Raw genomic sequence first — 15,971 nt, 5'->3', positions numbered from 1 at the left:
ATGGAGGAACCAAAGAGTCTTCGATCTCTATTTGCATCAGCAAAGGAGCAAAAGGATGCACTGGGATCGCGGGGTGACACCAACGCGGAGACCTACCGAGACGAGGTGAATGCGACAATCACCAAATTCCAAGAATGCCAGCGTCAAGTGAGCATGTTGTCCCTGTTTAGCTCTAATGAGCTGTTGGAAGATATTTCAACCGGTGATATCCAGTAAGTCACCTTGATTCCGGCATTGCGTTGCCCATTCAGCTGATTTGTTGTCTAGGTATATGACACTGGAATACCATCTAGCCGAGCTCTTGCAACGAGTTGCCACCCCAGACCGCGAAGCTGTCCTCAAGAGTGCTCTTGAAGAATATGAGAAATACCTGATGCGCTTGGATGAGTACCTGCTACTCTCCGGCGGAGATAAGAAGCTCTTTGAACAATACATGGCCAATCCGACCTCTTTTACCCTGGCACCAGCCAACGACGCCGCCGCCAGACGAGAAATTAAAGTAACGCGGTTCCGGGAAGAAAAAGAGCTCAAGCAGAAACTGGAGGTAGGCAATTCTTTCCCCCTGGATATTGCTTGACTCTCTTGCTTACCTTATTCAAAGTACTTCTCACAAAACGAAGCTCGCCTGCAAAGCGACGATGATGACACCCGATCCCTCTACCTAGCAGAGCTCCAGCTCTATACCCACCAGACCTTCCAGGCTTTAGATCTCCTGATCCAGGAATTGTCAATACTTTCAGCCATGCGCAACGCGCCGCCCCGCCCCCCACCAACGGACGATCCCAGAGAGCGAAGCAATATCGGAGGATTAAATTATTCAGACCGGTTAGATCCTTCCATGTCACAGCTTTTGAGGGGAGGCAGAGGTGGTCCTATCCTGAACGGCAAAGGAAAGCCAATGCAGCCGTTTACGTTGTTGGGCCGGCGCGCAGAAATGCAACAAGGAGTCTTTCGTTCGGGTCATAACCTTCCTACTATGACAATCGAGGAATATCTCGATGAAGAGCACAGACGAGGAAATGTCATCGAAGGAGGAGGCGAGAAGTCTGGCATCAAACCGCAAGTTGACGAGGATGATCACAACATTGCCGACCAGGAAACAATGAAGGCTCGAAATTGGGACGAGTACACGGAAGCTAATCCGAAGGGTGCTGGAAACACGTTGAACCGGGGATGATTTTGAAATAACCGATATGAATAAATCTGATTTACTATAGTCCAAAAAGCCACGATAGACGGAGTTCTTGGCGAATATTCTTGATATCTTGAGCGAGTCCAACCATACCAGACAAGAAAAACTCGTTCACTTCATTTTTCAACAGGGTATATCTTCCTAGTTACAGTAAAAATCCATATGTACAATTAGACCGCAGTAGAAACGCCCTCTTTGGCCTTGTTCTGCTGGATAGCCTCGAGAATGTCTCCAGCGCCGTCAGCCACCAGAGCCTTGGCTACGGTGATGCCGAAGGCCTCGGCGCTTTCAGCAGAGGTGACATCAGCGTCCAATTCTACCTGGGCACATTCTTTCCCATCAACACTGACAACAACAGACCGCATTCGCAACTGTTTAGCACCCTGCGAATTTTGGACCCATTCCGTTTCAACGCCCAGCGGGGCACTGCAGCCTCCCTCAAGAGTCCGCAAAAGACTCCGCTCAGCCAAAACCGAGAATGTGGTATCCTGGTGACCAATTCTATCCAGCATATCCTGCAGAACAGTGTCTTCCTTGCGAATTTCGATACCAAGGGCACCCTGTCCGACAGCATAGAGCATGCCGCTGTTCTTGGAGTCCAGATATTGGGTGATACGGTCCTCCAAATCAAGACGCAGCAGACCAGCAGCGGCAAGAATGATACAGGCGTAAGGGCTATCTTCGGCGTCTAGCCTTGATAGGCGAGTGCCGATGTTGCCACGGACATCCTGAACCTTAAGGTGGGGGTATTTCCGGGCTAATTGGGCCGTGCGGCGGATGGACGAGGTTCCAACCACAGACCCGGCGGGGATCTCAGACAGGCTCTTGTATGGCAAACCTTGTTTCACCACAAGAACATCCCTGCTATCTTCGCGGGGCATGCTCGGGCCTAGCTTGCAGGAAGGTGGGAGAACAGTGGGGACATCTGATAATTTCCAAGAAGTTGTCGTCAGCACTTTTCAGGGTTGAAACAGCTACGCTGTTTGAGATCGAGTCATTATCAAACCTTTCAACGAGTGCACAATAACATCGACCTGCCCGGCAATCATCAATTCCTCCAATTCCTCCGTCCACAAGTTCTTAGTGGTGAAATCGCGCAGTGCGATAGTGGTGTTCAGGTCACCGGCTGTCTCCTTGGAGAAGACCTTATATTCATATTGTGGGAATTCCTTCTTCAATGCGTCGAGGACCAGATTTGTCTGGAGCAGAGCCAGTTTAGACTTACGGGTGCCGATAGTGATGGTCTTTTTGGTGGGGGCGGGGGTCGACATTTTGAGGGGCAAAGAAAGCGAATGCGGAGAAAAGACTGGAAATAATTGGGAGCAGACGTGTACGAAGTTGTATGAGCTATGCCCGTGGGATACCAAACTGCCGAGGAAAGTCAGGACGAAGAGTCGAAAGTGGATTGAGAGAACTCCGATCACGGGACACGTGCAGATGAGGTAATTCGTCTTAAGTATACAACAATGTTGTTAACTATATAATAAATAATCTAGGAAATAGAAATAGTAAGTGAATATTAATTAGAATAATAATACAATATAGTAGGTAGATCTATAAATTTAGAAATAAACTACAATCAAAAGCAAAAGCAAAAGCAAAATTCCCTTGAATATTCTTCCCCAGTTGATCGCCACAACCTCGGCTTCGGGACGTGGAGATTGCCAGACATGCGACTTAACTTATCTCCCCCGGAATTCCCATCGACGTGATTCTGGAACCTCTCCATCTCTTCCCTCTCCTCTCCATATAATCACGTTTATCTTTCCCCTCTCCACATTCCCCGTTCCCTCCCCCCTGTATTTCACCCCTCATACACTCTACAACTTGATCTCCCCGAATCTCCATCTTTGCCACCCCATTTCATCATCACGAGGGCCCGTACAAGATGGGATCCAACGGTAGAACTACCAAAATTCCCCTCGTGCCTCTCCCCAAGGGCTCGGTTCTGCTACCCGGTGTGACTCTACGAATTCCAGTCTCCAACCGTCCCGATCTCGCCAATCTCCTTTCGTCACTTGTGGACAAGCCTTCTAAGCGGGATTCGAACACCATCACCTTCGGCTGTGTTCCACTTAACTCACCGTTCCTAAGCCGGGATGGACAGCAGATCCTCGAAGGCGACGACTCGGACTCAGAGCGAAAGGGGGAATACGACTCGATTGACGCTGGTCAGGCACGCAAGGAGGACCTATTCCGTTGTGGAACCATTGGCAAAGTCATCGGAGTTCAACGCCGGGCCTACTCCGAACCATTCTTGCTTGTCCAAGGCTCGCAAAGATTCTCTATTAAGAAGGTCCTGAGAGACCGACCATACTTTGAGGCCGAGGTCTACATTCACGATGAATACAGTTAGTTCACACCAACACAAAGTACAGAAGACACATGGCTAATTATACTTCCTATGCTTCTAGACTCTGGACAAGGTGATGCAGAAGTCGCTGAACTATTCCAACAACTGAGACAGCTCTCCCGAGAGCTTCTTACACTCCTCCGCCTCTCCTCATTGCTGTCGGCAGCTTCCTCTCGTCTCTCGCCACTCGTTGCCCGAAAGTTCGAGCTCTATATATCAAAGACAGAATTGACGCAGGCTGGGAAGTTAGCCGATTTCATGGCAGACGTGTCTGATGCAAGCTTTGAGGAGAAGCTACGTATCCTCGGCTCACTGGATGTTAAGGAACGGTTGGAGAGGGTTGTTGAGATCCTCACCAGACAGGCACAGCATATTAAGAGTAGCGTCAAAGTCACCTCGGTTGGCTCGACTTCGTTCCCCTCCTCCGGGATGGATATCAGTCAATTTGACCCACGTGAACGTGAGCTGCTCGCAAAGCGTGCAATTTCAGGTCTCTCTGGCATGACGCCCCCTGGTGGGCGTGGCAATGATGAAGAGAAGGAGCCTAATGAAATAGATGAGCTACAACAGAAGTTGAATGATGCGCAGCTTAGTCCTGAAGCTCGGAAGGTTGCGGACAAGGAATTGAAACGCCTACGAAAGATGAACCCTGCGAACGCCGAGTACGGTGTTTGCAGGACTTATCTGGAAAACTTGTCGGAAATCCCATGGACGAAGGTGACAGAGGACCAGCTTGGACCAGAGACATTGAAGAACGCCAGGAAGCAGCTGGATGAGGACCACTATGGCCTAGAGCGAATCAAAAAGCGACTGTTGGAGTATTTGGCTGTGTTGCGCTTGAAGCAGTCCACCAACTCAGATGTTGAGCGCCAGATCTCAGGACTCACTAGGGACTTGGACGCCTCGGCCGTTGGAGATGTCGAGAAGGATGTTCCCCTGCTGTCAGAATCTGACCGGGTTGCGTTGGAGACACGTCTTCAGATCCTCAAGTCCAAGCGTATGACCGACAAGTCCCCTATCTTGCTTCTGGTCGGACCTCCTGGAACTGGTAAGACTAGTCTAGCCAGGTCAGTTGCTGCCTCGCTTGGTCGAAAATTCCACCGGATCTCCCTTGGTGGTGTCAGAGACGAGGCGGAAATCCGGGGCCACCGACGTACATACGTTGCAGCTATGCCTGGTTTGGTTGTCAATGGGTTGAAGAAGGTCGGCGTTGCAAACCCCGTTATTCTGCTCGATGAAATTGATAAGGTCGGCGGCGCCAACTTCCAAGGCGACCCATCCGCTGCCATGCTGGAGGTTCTTGATCCTGAGCAGAATCACACCTTCACCGACCACTATATCAACATCCCCATCGATCTGAGCAAGGTTCTTTTCCTTGCTACAGCCAACTCCCTGGACACGATCCCGGCACCTCTGCTTGACCGCATGGAGACCATCTCCCTGTCTGGATACACCACTGTTGAGAAGAGGCACATTGCCAAGCAACACCTGATCCCGAAGCAGATTCGATCCAACGGTCTTAACGAGGGCCAAGTAAATCTGTCCGACGAGGTGATTGACAAGACCATCACCTCGTACACCCGTGAGTCAGGGGTGCGCAACCTAGAGCGGGAACTTGGTTCTATCTGTCGCCATAAGGCTGTTCAATATGCCGACGCCGGGGATGCCGACCGCCTAAGCGATTATAACCCTGTTGTGTCAGTCGACGATCTGGAGGATATTCTGGGAATCGAGCGATTCGAGGAAGAGATCGCCGAGAAACACGGTCGCCCCGGTGTGGTCACGGGCCTTGTCGCCTACTCTACCGGTGGCCAGGGCAGCATCCTGTTCATCGAGGTGGCAGACATGCCCGGCAACGGACGCGTCCAGCTAACTGGTAAGCTGGGTGATGTGCTCAAGGAATCTGTCGAAGTAGCCCTGACATGGGTGAAGGCACACTCCTTCGAGCTCGGTCTCACCCACGACCCCAGTGAAGATATTTTGAAGAACCGTAGCCTGCACGTCCACTGCCCCTCTGGCGCTATTCCTAAGGATGGTCCCTCTGCTGGTCTTGCCCACACTGTTGCCTTGATTTCCTTGTTCAGCAACAAGCCCGTCCCACCACAGATCGCCATGACGGGTGAGATCTCCCTTCGCGGCCGGGTCATGCCTGTCGGCGGTATCAAGGAGAAGCTGATTGGTGCTCTGCGTGCGGGTGTCAAGACCGTGCTGCTGCCGGACCACAACCGCAAGGACGTCAAAGATGTCCCACAGGAAGTCAAGGATGGTCTGCAAATCATATATGTCAAGTATGTCATCACCCACAACCTTGGTTTAATTTAACCACTAACAATTGTTCACAGGCACATTTGGGAAGGGCTTCGCCAGATCTGGCCCGATGCCCAGTGGCCGGGCCAACACCAGATGAACTTTGTCGAGAGCCGACTGTAAAGCGTTCTCAGCACTATAACTTCAAGGCGCGTTGCCTCCCTCTTCTCCCATCTGTTGCCCTACAGTTTGGGACTCCCACCCTCATTTTTGCATAGCGTATAATAGCCCCAGGCCCTAGTGACTTGTATTTAATCAGCTTGTCTTTCATGATGCGTTCATGCCAGTCAATATTTCGTGTCTATATCACTCAATATACCGTGTTTCAATTCTATCAACATCACAATTTACAAAATATGTTTTATCTTAAAGATTCATGTAAACCTTGACCAGAACAGAAAAGATGATACGCCATATTCAAGATGTATACAATCTACCCCAAGAGTATAATACACAAGATCCAGCCAAACTAACATGGACCGGAAGATAGAGCAAGAAACACCACTTTTCCCCAATGGAGGGAGGAAAAAAGAAAAAAAAAACCATTCAGAACAATGCAAGGAATCCCCATCAAACCCGATTACCGCGCTCCATGCTTCCGCCCCTTCGCAAACCAAGCCGGCAGCGTAGAAGCAGGGCCGAACCCGCCATTCTTAGCCGCCTGGTGTGGCTCCAAGCCCAGAGCCTTCCAGGTCGGTCTCCAAGCCTCCTTCTTCTCAAGCAGCGCCTTAGCCTGCTCCTTGTAAGCCTCGCGCAACTCGCGATCAGGCTGTTCACCCTTGTTCGGCTTGGGGTTCTCCTTTTCTTGTAGGTCGATCTGGAACTTCTCGGCCTTTGACCAGCTGTCATGCTCCCAGCTATCGGATGAAATGGGTTAGTTATAATGTTCAGTTTTGTTTGAGTCCATGTGTAGTATTGGGAAGGGAAGACGAGGGGAATTGAACTCGGAAAGCACGAGAAGGTTGAAAGGGTGGGCGTCACATACGGGGTCAGATCTTTCGGCTCCTGGGGGTACACGAAGGGCTCCTTCAATTCAACGGTCATGCGCTTCTGCGACTTAGGTCGGCGCCACGGGCCAAAACCCTTGTTATCGCGCGAGATTCGTGTGATTGGTTGTGCCTGGACGTAACTGCGGATGCTGAGGGATCCGACTCCATACAAGTGCCATAGGTAGCTGCGGAGATCGAACTTGTTGAAGTTGAGGGGGACGCGGAATTGAGCATATCGGGGGGTGAGGTTGGGGGTTCGGACGAGAGCGACGCGGAATTCAGGCCTAACGAGGCGGGAAATTAGCTGTGATACTTTTTATCTTGTGGCACATGTGCAATTGAGCCGGTTAAGTCTGCTGCGGCGTTGTTTTGGTCGAGCGGAGTTCGGGTTCTTGGAATTTTTGGGCAACATACAGGTACACAGGCTTGCCGACGACACTGGGCCATTTGGTTTTGGGGGTTGCTGGACCCCAGCCTGGTTTTGGAGGCGGCGAAGGGCTTTCGCTTGAACACTGTTGAGACGCACCATCGTGTTGTTGAGTGGAGGAATCTGGAGGTTGGAGGTGCTTGCGGACCGCGCATCAAAACTGCGTTGGCCGATCTGGTCACATGACTTCAAGTATAGACCAACAGTGAACAACACAAGACACAAACGTTCAGTCAAGAGTAAAGATCGTAGAGATCATTGCAATGTGTCTTTGGTATATTATTAGGTATACCTTTTTATATTCCTTTCTTAAAGGAAGACTTTGGGTATACCAGAAGACATATTCATAGGAAATTTTGAAACCTATATTACATGCTTTATATTCATCGTAAATAGTCATTAAAAAACGCCCAAGGCCATGTCCTTTTATTGCTCCGCCGATCCCGAGACTCGAAGTTCTTCTAACCGCTTGGTGTTGCCATCGATGTCTTCAGAGTCCTTGGTCTCATGGGCATGACCGGCCTGCTCAGCTTCAGATCCAGACTCTTCCTCTTCATCATCCTCATCCTCATCCTCATCACCGTCGCTATCATTAGCAGCCTCTCCATCTCCCTTGACTCCCACGTCTACCATATAAGCCTCGAGCTCACGGGCCATCTTGCGTGAGAAACCCGAAGCTTCAACTTCAACATCCAGACGTTTCCCAGGGTTCTTGAGGAGCTTCTTTCTAGCCTCGGCGAAAGTAGGACCCTTTGCGTCGCTCACAAAGTGGAACTTGCGCTTGAAGTAGCGCTTGATACATTCCACATCACGGTCGAAGTACATCTCAGCGTTAACGTGATCGACAGACAACATCTGAGGGAAATCAATGAGAACCGGGACCAGCCGGATGTGCTCATCTTCCTCTTCCTCAGTAAGTTCTTTCCCCTTCATTTCCGGGTCCAGCTCTTCCTTGATAAGAATATTGAACTCGTTGAAATCACCGTGGATCAGACCGTATCGAGCAAGATCCAAAATCATATTCATAAGCTCGGAGTATAGCCCAGCGGGGTCGCCTACTTTTGAGATTTGGCGCAGAGGGAAAGCATCGATTAGACTCATGACGATGGTGTGTCGGTTCTGGGCGATGGGCTCGGGGACGGGGAATCCATTCTCACGCAGAGCCTTCATGAAAGCGAACTCCTTCATTGCTGCCAATCGAGACATGTACATCCATGAGGCTGAACTGCGGTGTCGTAGGTAGTCACGGTTTGTCTTGACAGTTCGGAATGAGATACGGCCGAGACGGTGAATTTTCATAATGCGCTGCGCTCCACTGCTTTCCGCCACGACGATGATGTCTGATTCCTTTCCCACGCCGATTTGGTTGCCAACCGAGTAGATGACCTTTGACTTTTGGTGCGCGTTCAGCGCAAGATAGTCCAATCCTCCGTATGCGAGTCGGTAACCGTCATCTATAGGCAGAATACTTGTATTAGAGGTACGACCTGATGCAAAAGTAGATGAAATTCGTACACTTAGAATTCTTGACCTTTGCAATCAAGTTGATTTTCGCGAGGTTTGAGATTGCGCGATTGACACCGCTGCCACCCCGGAGGCCCGAAAGTTGAGAGATCAACGGTGTGGGGACGACCTCATGGTTTCGGCTGCCGGCTTCACACTAGGACAATTTACATGTTAGCTAATGAAGAATGCGACAGAATACCCCCAAAGAAAGAACATCGCGGGGTAAACTCAAGAGGAGGGGCCGATAAGTACCGCTGCAAGAACACGGAAATCCTCGGAGGTGAGGTAGCGAATAGCCTTAGCGTCGAGTTTCATGGTTATGGGGGAATAAAGTAGCTTTTCACTTCCTTCTAATTTCCCTAAATTGATACGTTGGAGACCAGAACTTCAAGACGAGTTAGACCAGTCAGCGATGCAGCGGAGGAAAAAAAGTTGATAAGAACCTAGCCCTAAGCCCTATTTCCTATCCAGGATGGGAACCTTGATAGCTTCGCCTTTATTTGGATAGCATTATACGATAATCACAATGTTCTGGCTGAATATCTATCAAAAGTCGACAAAATGCAAGGGACTAGTTCAAGATGAGTGTCTCTTATAGTACATTAGTGCAACAGGCTCCACAAATCCACCGAGGTCCAAAATACGAAGTCTACTCATAGATCCAAGCAATTGGATTAGAGGCCAAACAGATACAACAGTTGTAAAATAAATCCATGCTATTCTTCATTCGTTCTGAATACATTAGATCCAACGATAACCCGACCACTATACGAGTCCCGCTGGTTGCGAGCAATGGATGTAAATCGGGGAATATCTAGTCTAGCTTGCTTATTCGGGGCTTTCGTAGTCCGGGTTCTAAAAGATAGGTTAGTACTGGAAATTTTGGATTTAAGATAAAAACACTTACTTTGCGCAAGATAACCAGGCCTTCAAGGGTGCTGCTCAGAGGGATGTACTGCTCATCCTCAAGCTCAGCTCTCTCGCCGTGAGCCAGCAGGACTGGCGTGCTCTGAGTCTGCCATCCAGTGATGGTCTTCGGGCGACCCGCCTGGCCGACCACGTCCACAGCCTGACCCACACGAACGTTGACGGTGAGTGGCTGAAGGTCCTCATCGAGGGTAATAAGGAAGCGGGGGAACATGGCGGTAATGAGGAAGTAGAGCAGGTAGTGGTGTTCAGCGAGGATGAATTGCTTGGCATCGATGAGTGATACAAGCACAGTAAGCAAACCCGCTGCTGAGACACGGGAAAGGACCTGTCGGTCGGTGTGGAACGGATTAAGCGTCATGGTACCCTTACCCATGTGTAGGAGACCCTGGGCGATGCGAACCATGAATAGTGAGTTCTGGTCGCGATGGTAGTAGCTGGCCAATTGGCGGAGAAGCTGTGCGATACGGGCATTGTTGGTACCAGCGCCACAGAGACCCATGGCGAAGATGGCATTAATGGCAACATCGTTGTCATTGTCGTGACTGTACCGGGACAGTGTATCATAAACCTTCATTTGTGGGTTGCTGGGGCTGATCAAACCCATAGCCAGGGGAACTGCCCGGCGAATGTTGCTAGATCCGTAGTGCATGAGGTGACCGAACTGACGGAGAATCATATCCTGTCCGACATCCTCGCCCATGGCAATAAGAGACAGACCGAGAACAGCATACGACTGAACAAGCTCATCGCCCTTGTTCTCCTCCTTCTCTTCAATGATGTCATTGCAGATGTGGAGAAGCTCTTGTAACTTAAGCACTGTACCAGTGCCTGCCCAAGCGCATACTGAGGCAAGGACTGAGGTGGGCTTAGCCATGGGGTGGTCAACTGCCTTGAGGATGTCAAGGATGACATCAACCTCCTCCTGGCGGCCGAAGTACAGAAGTGCCAGACCAAGGGCCATGAACCTTGTCCACTTGTCCTTGAGCTGCTTCTGGCGCTCCTCATCCATCAAGGTCGTTGCGATTGCCTCGCTAACCTGGTGGTTTGATGAACCAACAAAGATGAGACCCAGGGAAACTGCTGCCATGGCAGAGAGCTGCATGTCGAGTGAGGCGTCCTCCACAATCGGAAGGAGAACCTCAAGCAGTTCTTCCTTGTTGGAACCAGCATATGCCAGACCAAGACCCATGATGGATGCAACTCTCATCGGCACGTTCTTCGCCTCAAGGTTGTCAGGGTCACTCAAGAGGGCAAGGGCGGGGTCAGAGTCAAGTCGAACGCCGGAGTTCAAGATACCAATAGCGAGAAGTGCACCAGCCTTAACCTGGTCTTCTTGCGCGTAGGTGAACTTGTCGATCTTATCCAGACCATCCTCGACATCACGGTGTAGCAGCATACCCAGCGACGCAGTTGTGGAAAGCATGCCATCATCCTTGGTCTTCCACACCCACGGGCCCTTATCACCCTCCACTAGCATCATCTTATCGTTACCAAAGCCGGCATTAGCAAACGAGTTGACAAAGGCGCTGGCCAAGTTGTGTCGTGCCGAATCAAGATTAGTGAGGCCGGCTCCACGACTGCTCTCGAGATGTGTCTTGTAGATATCCTCCGGCATCTTGGGGTCCAAAATGTTGAGTTCCTTGCCCAGAGATTTGAAGTGCTTTGGAATGGAAGTGTTGTTGAGACAATCAGCCAAGGCCTCTCCCTCCTCGTCCTCGGCCGGGAGGTCGAGCCAGATCTGCTGTCGGGCGACGAGGAAGGCCATCTGTTTCTTCAAAGACTTGTCAGTCGTGGCGTGGATGTCACTCTTGATAAGCTCAGTGTCGTTTAACCGGATAGCGAGCACGATCGCTTGCGAAAGTTTGTTGTAGCGGACGTAGATCCCGTGGGCGGTTCGAAGGAATTGCTGATCTTCAGGGTAAGTGAGGAGGTTGACCATGCTGACCATATACAAGCAGACTCGAGCGTAGGTGTTCTCGTCAACGAATTGAGGGATATCTTCGATGATCTCCAGTTCGCTCATGAGATCAACCGCATCGGCTTCGGCATTATGACTCAGGAAATAGGGCACCAGCGACAATGCAAGGTCCACTAGATCCTGGGTATCCTGGTCTGCGTTCAAACGGTTCTGATATTCCTGTCCGATTTCCAGTGCGAGATGTCGGACATACTCATGACCCCACGAGCAAAGGTCCTCCGACTTGGCCAACAGGCGGTATTTGATAGTCTCTAGCTTCTCTTCGTCTCCGTAGGTCATTCCAAGCACGGACAGCATATCAGCTAACGAGTTCTAGAAAAAGAATGATATCGTTAGATCGTCACAAAACGATGGAAGCACTGCAGAACCAACCTGCACGGGACCTGCGGCCCATTTCTCGTATAGCGCTGCCAGGTCATCATAATGCGGTCGGAGGAACTTGAGGGGCTTAGGAACAGCTGTCATGGAGGATGTAGAAGTCTTGATAAAGTTCTTGATTGCGTCCAAAGCAGGCCCATAGAGCGAGGTATCGGGTTCCTATTGAGAGCAAAGATGATGATTAACGTCATTGTGCTATGCGCATGGGACAGGAGAGTGACCGTACCTTTAACCGCTCAACGAGCATCTCAAGTTCGCTCTTCAATTGTTGGTCTTCTTCGCTGAGTTCCTCTATAGAGAATTTCCGTCAGCATGTTGCTTTGAGTGCCACCGTGGACCCTTGAGAGAAACCACATGCTCCATTGCGAGACGCCTTATCGCAACATACCATCTTCAGATGCCTGGTCTTTCTTCTTTTCCTCTTCTGGCTTCTCGCCATTTTCGATTTTCTTGCCGTTCAACTCGCGAACATCATCAACCTTGCCCTTGCCCTTGTCGGCGGAGGTTGGCCGTTCGCCCTCGTTGGCCATTTCTGATGGTAGCTGGGAACCAAGTCGGGGGGAAATCGAAGCGGCGTGGGAGAGGTCGGTATCAAGCAGATAAATAGAAGATGGTGTTACAAAGCAGAAATAGATGAAATTCTGCAAGCAAAGTGTAATGCAAGTGGATTGTAAGCTGGTGATGGAGAAGCAGAGCTCGGTCTGGTGCAGCTCCGGAATTAGATTACATAAGGTGCCAAGACCTGCGGAAGGCCCTCGTCATTGTTTTGGATTTGCAATGCTACGAGTCTACGACTTCAATTCTATGAATCGAATCTTTATGTGACTATGGTTTATCAGGGAGGTAATGACTTGAAGGTGTTCCAAATTCAAATTTGATTTTTACATCCCTGTTTATACATAGAAAATTCCCTTGTGCATTTTATGTCTCCTACCTACTGCCTTCGTATACATCTACAAACAGGTCTTTATGTTCTACATATGCCGCCCCTAATATCATACTGGACCAAATAGACCATAGTCGACCCCATTCACGCCTCTTCTAATATGCGTAAGCAGTGTGACGACCTCGGGATCTGCTGTTGCTGACCGCATGAAAGAGTTTTATGTCGGAAGTTTCCGTCTTTGGGGCTTTTGGATGTTACAGCAGGCAGTCGCTCCTTCCATTTGAATAGCTGCAGTCTTACGTCGCTACGGGTAAAAACCACATGAGCAGCCGACTATTTGTATATCCGGAATTTGGTAAATATGCCGGTGAAATGACAACTCAGATTCTGGAGATTTCGTCGGGATTCATCATTAAATGCAAAATAATAGGTCTTCCAAGGGTTCATCAACCTTTCCATCTCTGGCACATCCTCCGTAATAAGTTCGAAACTGCTTGGCATATTCTTCCGTCTGTTTGGTGTATACCGCGGCCGCTAATTCGTCTCCGTCGTATGAAAGCAGAGGCAAAGCATCAAGGTCGGGCAGACCTGAAGAGAACTGCTCAAGCAGTGGCATGATAGTTGAAGCGCGGTTCAGTGGTTTTTCAATAGATCCGAGGCCGGTGGAAACCCCACCTGTAACTGGCTGAGTAGGATCATGGATGATTTGAGTGGCTTCTTTGCCCGGAGTTGCGGGATTGCTGTCTCCGAATTCTTCTGGGGGCTGGTATAGCTCGTTGTGCACTGTGGCAATCGAAGAAGATTTGGTGCCGGGGAATGATGGGTATAGGAGATAATATCCTTTGGCACGGATCATCTCGAGCATATGTTCCATAAAGGCCGGGTATTTCTCTGATATCAACTTTGTTTCGGGGGCCGCCACGGATTGAGGAGTCGACAGGCGCTTAGCCATGAAGGAATGGAATTCCGCCCATGCATCACCAAAATACAAAGCTGCATTACTATTGGGGGCTTGCCAGAGGAACGAGGGAAGAAACTGTTCTTTGCCTTCAACGGTCATGGGGGGCGGGGTGAAAGAATGACTACCAGCCGTGGGTTTGGATGATGGCAGTTCAAGAGAGATGCCGATCATATTGGAAAATAGGTACTTAGCTCGGGAAGACTGCTTGTAATTCAGTACAGCAAACTTCAGGTAGTGATAGAACGATGGTGCGAGCTCAGTCTGTGAAGATAGCATAAGCAAATGAGTGACCTCAGGGTCCCGTGGATAGAACGACTCCACGGTTCGAAGCGAGGATTCTGCTGTGTCCATATCATGCGGTTGAATGCGCCGCCGAATAGTAATTCGGCCAGAAAGCTGGGTCAACCCGCCCAAATGCTGTAGAAACTGAAGCAACTGCGAATCTACCCGCTGGGGGAGCTCTATTGTCAAGCTTGGGGTTGATCCTAAATAATCGGCTGCATCCAATGATTTCATAAGCCTGATCAAAGACCCAGAAGACTCGGATGGGGCATGCACCACCATCTCGATTTGTACTCTATTCCAGGCTATTGCGCGTACGGTCAGCATTTCCGGATATGACATACCAAACAGAGGGGGAATAACTTACACCGAAGAGCTTCGCTATCTAGCGAGGCTATCCACATAAGACCTCTTGAAGCAGTGGAGAGAACAACGTGAGGGATGCGATTTTCTCGTGAATAGGCTTGAACCCCGTCCCAAAAAAAAGGAATCCTCCCAGCCCTGACCTTGTGTAATGAGAACCTCGGGGCTAATGTAGGTTTGTATGTTTTGCAACCCTCCTATCACAGACCGCCTCATACGGTCATCCGTAGATTTTGGTGCATAGTCCGGCCGAGCATCTGTTAGTTATCGCCAAGTCAGCAAACGCGTTCGATCATCATAATCCGAATATCATACCGTGCCATGTCATCGGGCATTCACTATCTCTGATTCTGTTAACTTCCTTGATTCCTTCAATCGAAACTTCCTCTTTTCCCATCAGGGTGAAATGCACATAGTTCAGCCGCTCACCAGCCATTCGACAAGCTAGGGGCAAAAGATCCGACACACTGCGGAGACTTGAGGCTGCAAACACAACTGCATGGCTGGAACCTTTCTGTGAATACTTATAGCGAGGAAGAGAGTGGGTCAACTCGTAGAACTTGATCATCCCATCGTAAGCCTCATCCTTACGGTTCGATTCCAACACCTTGGCTGGTGACAAATTGTCCGGCGCTAAAGTATCTGGCTTGGGAAGAACAGCAGGTGGTTTATCTGAGCCCGACAGTTTGGCAAGATTTTCCTCTCGTAGCTTTGCAATTGTAGGGTCGAACCGATCTGCGGCAGGTTTCAGGTCTGTCGGCATGTGCTTGAAGAACTCATAGATGAGAACAAGTGCAATGATAGCAAACAGTATTCGGCGAGGTCGAGGCATTGTTCGGTGTTGCCGAGGTAGGAAACGCGCCTGATCAGATGGTCGATGGTCGTCATCTTTCTTGCCCATCTCTTCATCAACCCGAAGGGGCATCTTTGCGCGGCTCATGATGTGCGCCCGGAATGATTAAGGAAAAGCTCTGCGAGCTCTGTAATTCCGCTTATAACATTGAAGCAACGAATAGGCTCAGACAACAAATGCGATCGAATTGTTGCATATTCCCAGGAGGACGAATGCAGTGGAGCAAACGATCTCCACAAACAATGACGCCTAGGGGCGAGTACAGGGATCACCGTCACATAACTCTCTCATTGGCTGATGCCTTACAGCCTATTTTATCACCGCCTTTTGGAGTAAGGTACATTATATTAATTTCAACTTCTGTTTTACATACACTGACATCTTATTAGATCTTATTTTTTAGATGTTCTTCTTAGGGTCTTTCTAGTTGTCTTTCTAGTTGTCTTTCTAGATGTCTCCTTGTATGTCTTTTTATATGTCTTTTTCATATACATTTAAAGGCGGCAAAAACATAAAACACATTGATCACGTTTCTACGTATAGGTATCATAAGAGATTTGAATAGC

At 49.6% G+C, this 15,971-nt stretch overlaps 6 protein-coding genes across 6 annotated transcripts; 2 read left to right on the top strand and 4 right to left on the bottom strand.

The window, feature by feature from the left end:
* N7516_006785 (IGBP1/TAP42 family protein) lies at positions 1-1,177 on the top strand (the record flags this gene model as incomplete). The annotated part of the gene is made up of 3 exons (XM_057219505.1): positions 1-212; positions 268-544; positions 602-1,177. 3 exons carry the CDS (start codon positions 1-3, stop codon positions 1,175-1,177), a joined length of 1,065 nt encoding a protein of 354 aa, XP_057073596.1.
* Positions 1,178-1,362: 185 nt separating this feature from the next.
* Positions 1,363-2,463, bottom strand: N7516_006784 (Porphobilinogen deaminase N-terminal; the record flags this gene model as incomplete). The annotated part of the gene is made up of 2 exons (XM_057219504.1): positions 1,363-2,147; positions 2,199-2,463. 2 exons carry the CDS (start codon positions 2,461-2,463, stop codon positions 1,363-1,365), a joined length of 1,050 nt encoding a protein of 349 aa, XP_057073595.1.
* A 617-nt stretch (positions 2,464-3,080) lies between these two features.
* N7516_006783 (putative LON domain serine protease) lies at positions 3,081-5,975 on the top strand (the record flags this gene model as incomplete). The annotated part of the gene is made up of 3 exons (XM_057219503.1): positions 3,081-3,543; positions 3,607-5,833; positions 5,888-5,975. The coding sequence occupies 3 exons, from the start codon at positions 3,081-3,083 to the stop codon at positions 5,973-5,975; spliced, it is 2,778 nt and encodes a 925-aa protein (XP_057073594.1).
* Positions 5,976-6,397: 422 nt separating this feature from the next.
* N7516_006782 (protein kinase RIO2) lies at positions 6,398-9,089 on the bottom strand (the record flags this gene model as incomplete). The annotated part of the gene is given in 7 exon segments (XM_057219502.1): positions 6,398-6,709; positions 6,838-7,125; positions 7,256-7,353; positions 7,368-7,428; positions 7,735-8,722; positions 8,784-8,928; positions 9,027-9,089. 7 exon segments carry the CDS (start codon positions 9,087-9,089, stop codon positions 6,433-6,435), a joined length of 1,920 nt encoding a protein of 639 aa, XP_057073593.1. The 3' UTR covers positions 6,398-6,432.
* A 513-nt stretch (positions 9,090-9,602) lies between these two features.
* N7516_006781 (proteasome regulatory particle base subunit RPN1) lies at positions 9,603-12,590 on the bottom strand (the record flags this gene model as incomplete). The annotated part of the gene is made up of 5 exons (XM_057219501.1): positions 9,603-9,629; positions 9,682-11,994; positions 12,055-12,219; positions 12,287-12,351; positions 12,449-12,590. The coding sequence occupies 5 exons, from the start codon at positions 12,588-12,590 to the stop codon at positions 9,603-9,605; spliced, it is 2,712 nt and encodes a 903-aa protein (XP_057073592.1).
* Positions 12,591-13,358: 768 nt separating this feature from the next.
* Positions 13,359-15,492, bottom strand: N7516_006780 (uncharacterized protein; the record flags this gene model as incomplete). The annotated part of the gene is made up of 4 exons (XM_057219500.1): positions 13,359-14,494; positions 14,557-14,718; positions 14,771-14,809; positions 14,868-15,492. 4 exons carry the CDS (start codon positions 15,490-15,492, stop codon positions 13,359-13,361), a joined length of 1,962 nt encoding a protein of 653 aa, XP_057073591.1.
* Between the last annotated feature and the right edge of the window lie 479 nt (positions 15,493-15,971).

This window comes from Penicillium verrucosum (genome assembly GCF_028828655.1).
Source record: "Penicillium verrucosum strain IBT 35672 chromosome Unknown utg000002l_segment0_segment0, whole genome shotgun sequence".
Taxonomy (NCBI): Eukaryota; Fungi; Ascomycota; class Eurotiomycetes; order Eurotiales; family Aspergillaceae; genus Penicillium; species Penicillium verrucosum.
Note: the sequence above shows the minus strand (reverse complement) of the source record. Positions and strands in the feature narration are given on the sequence as shown.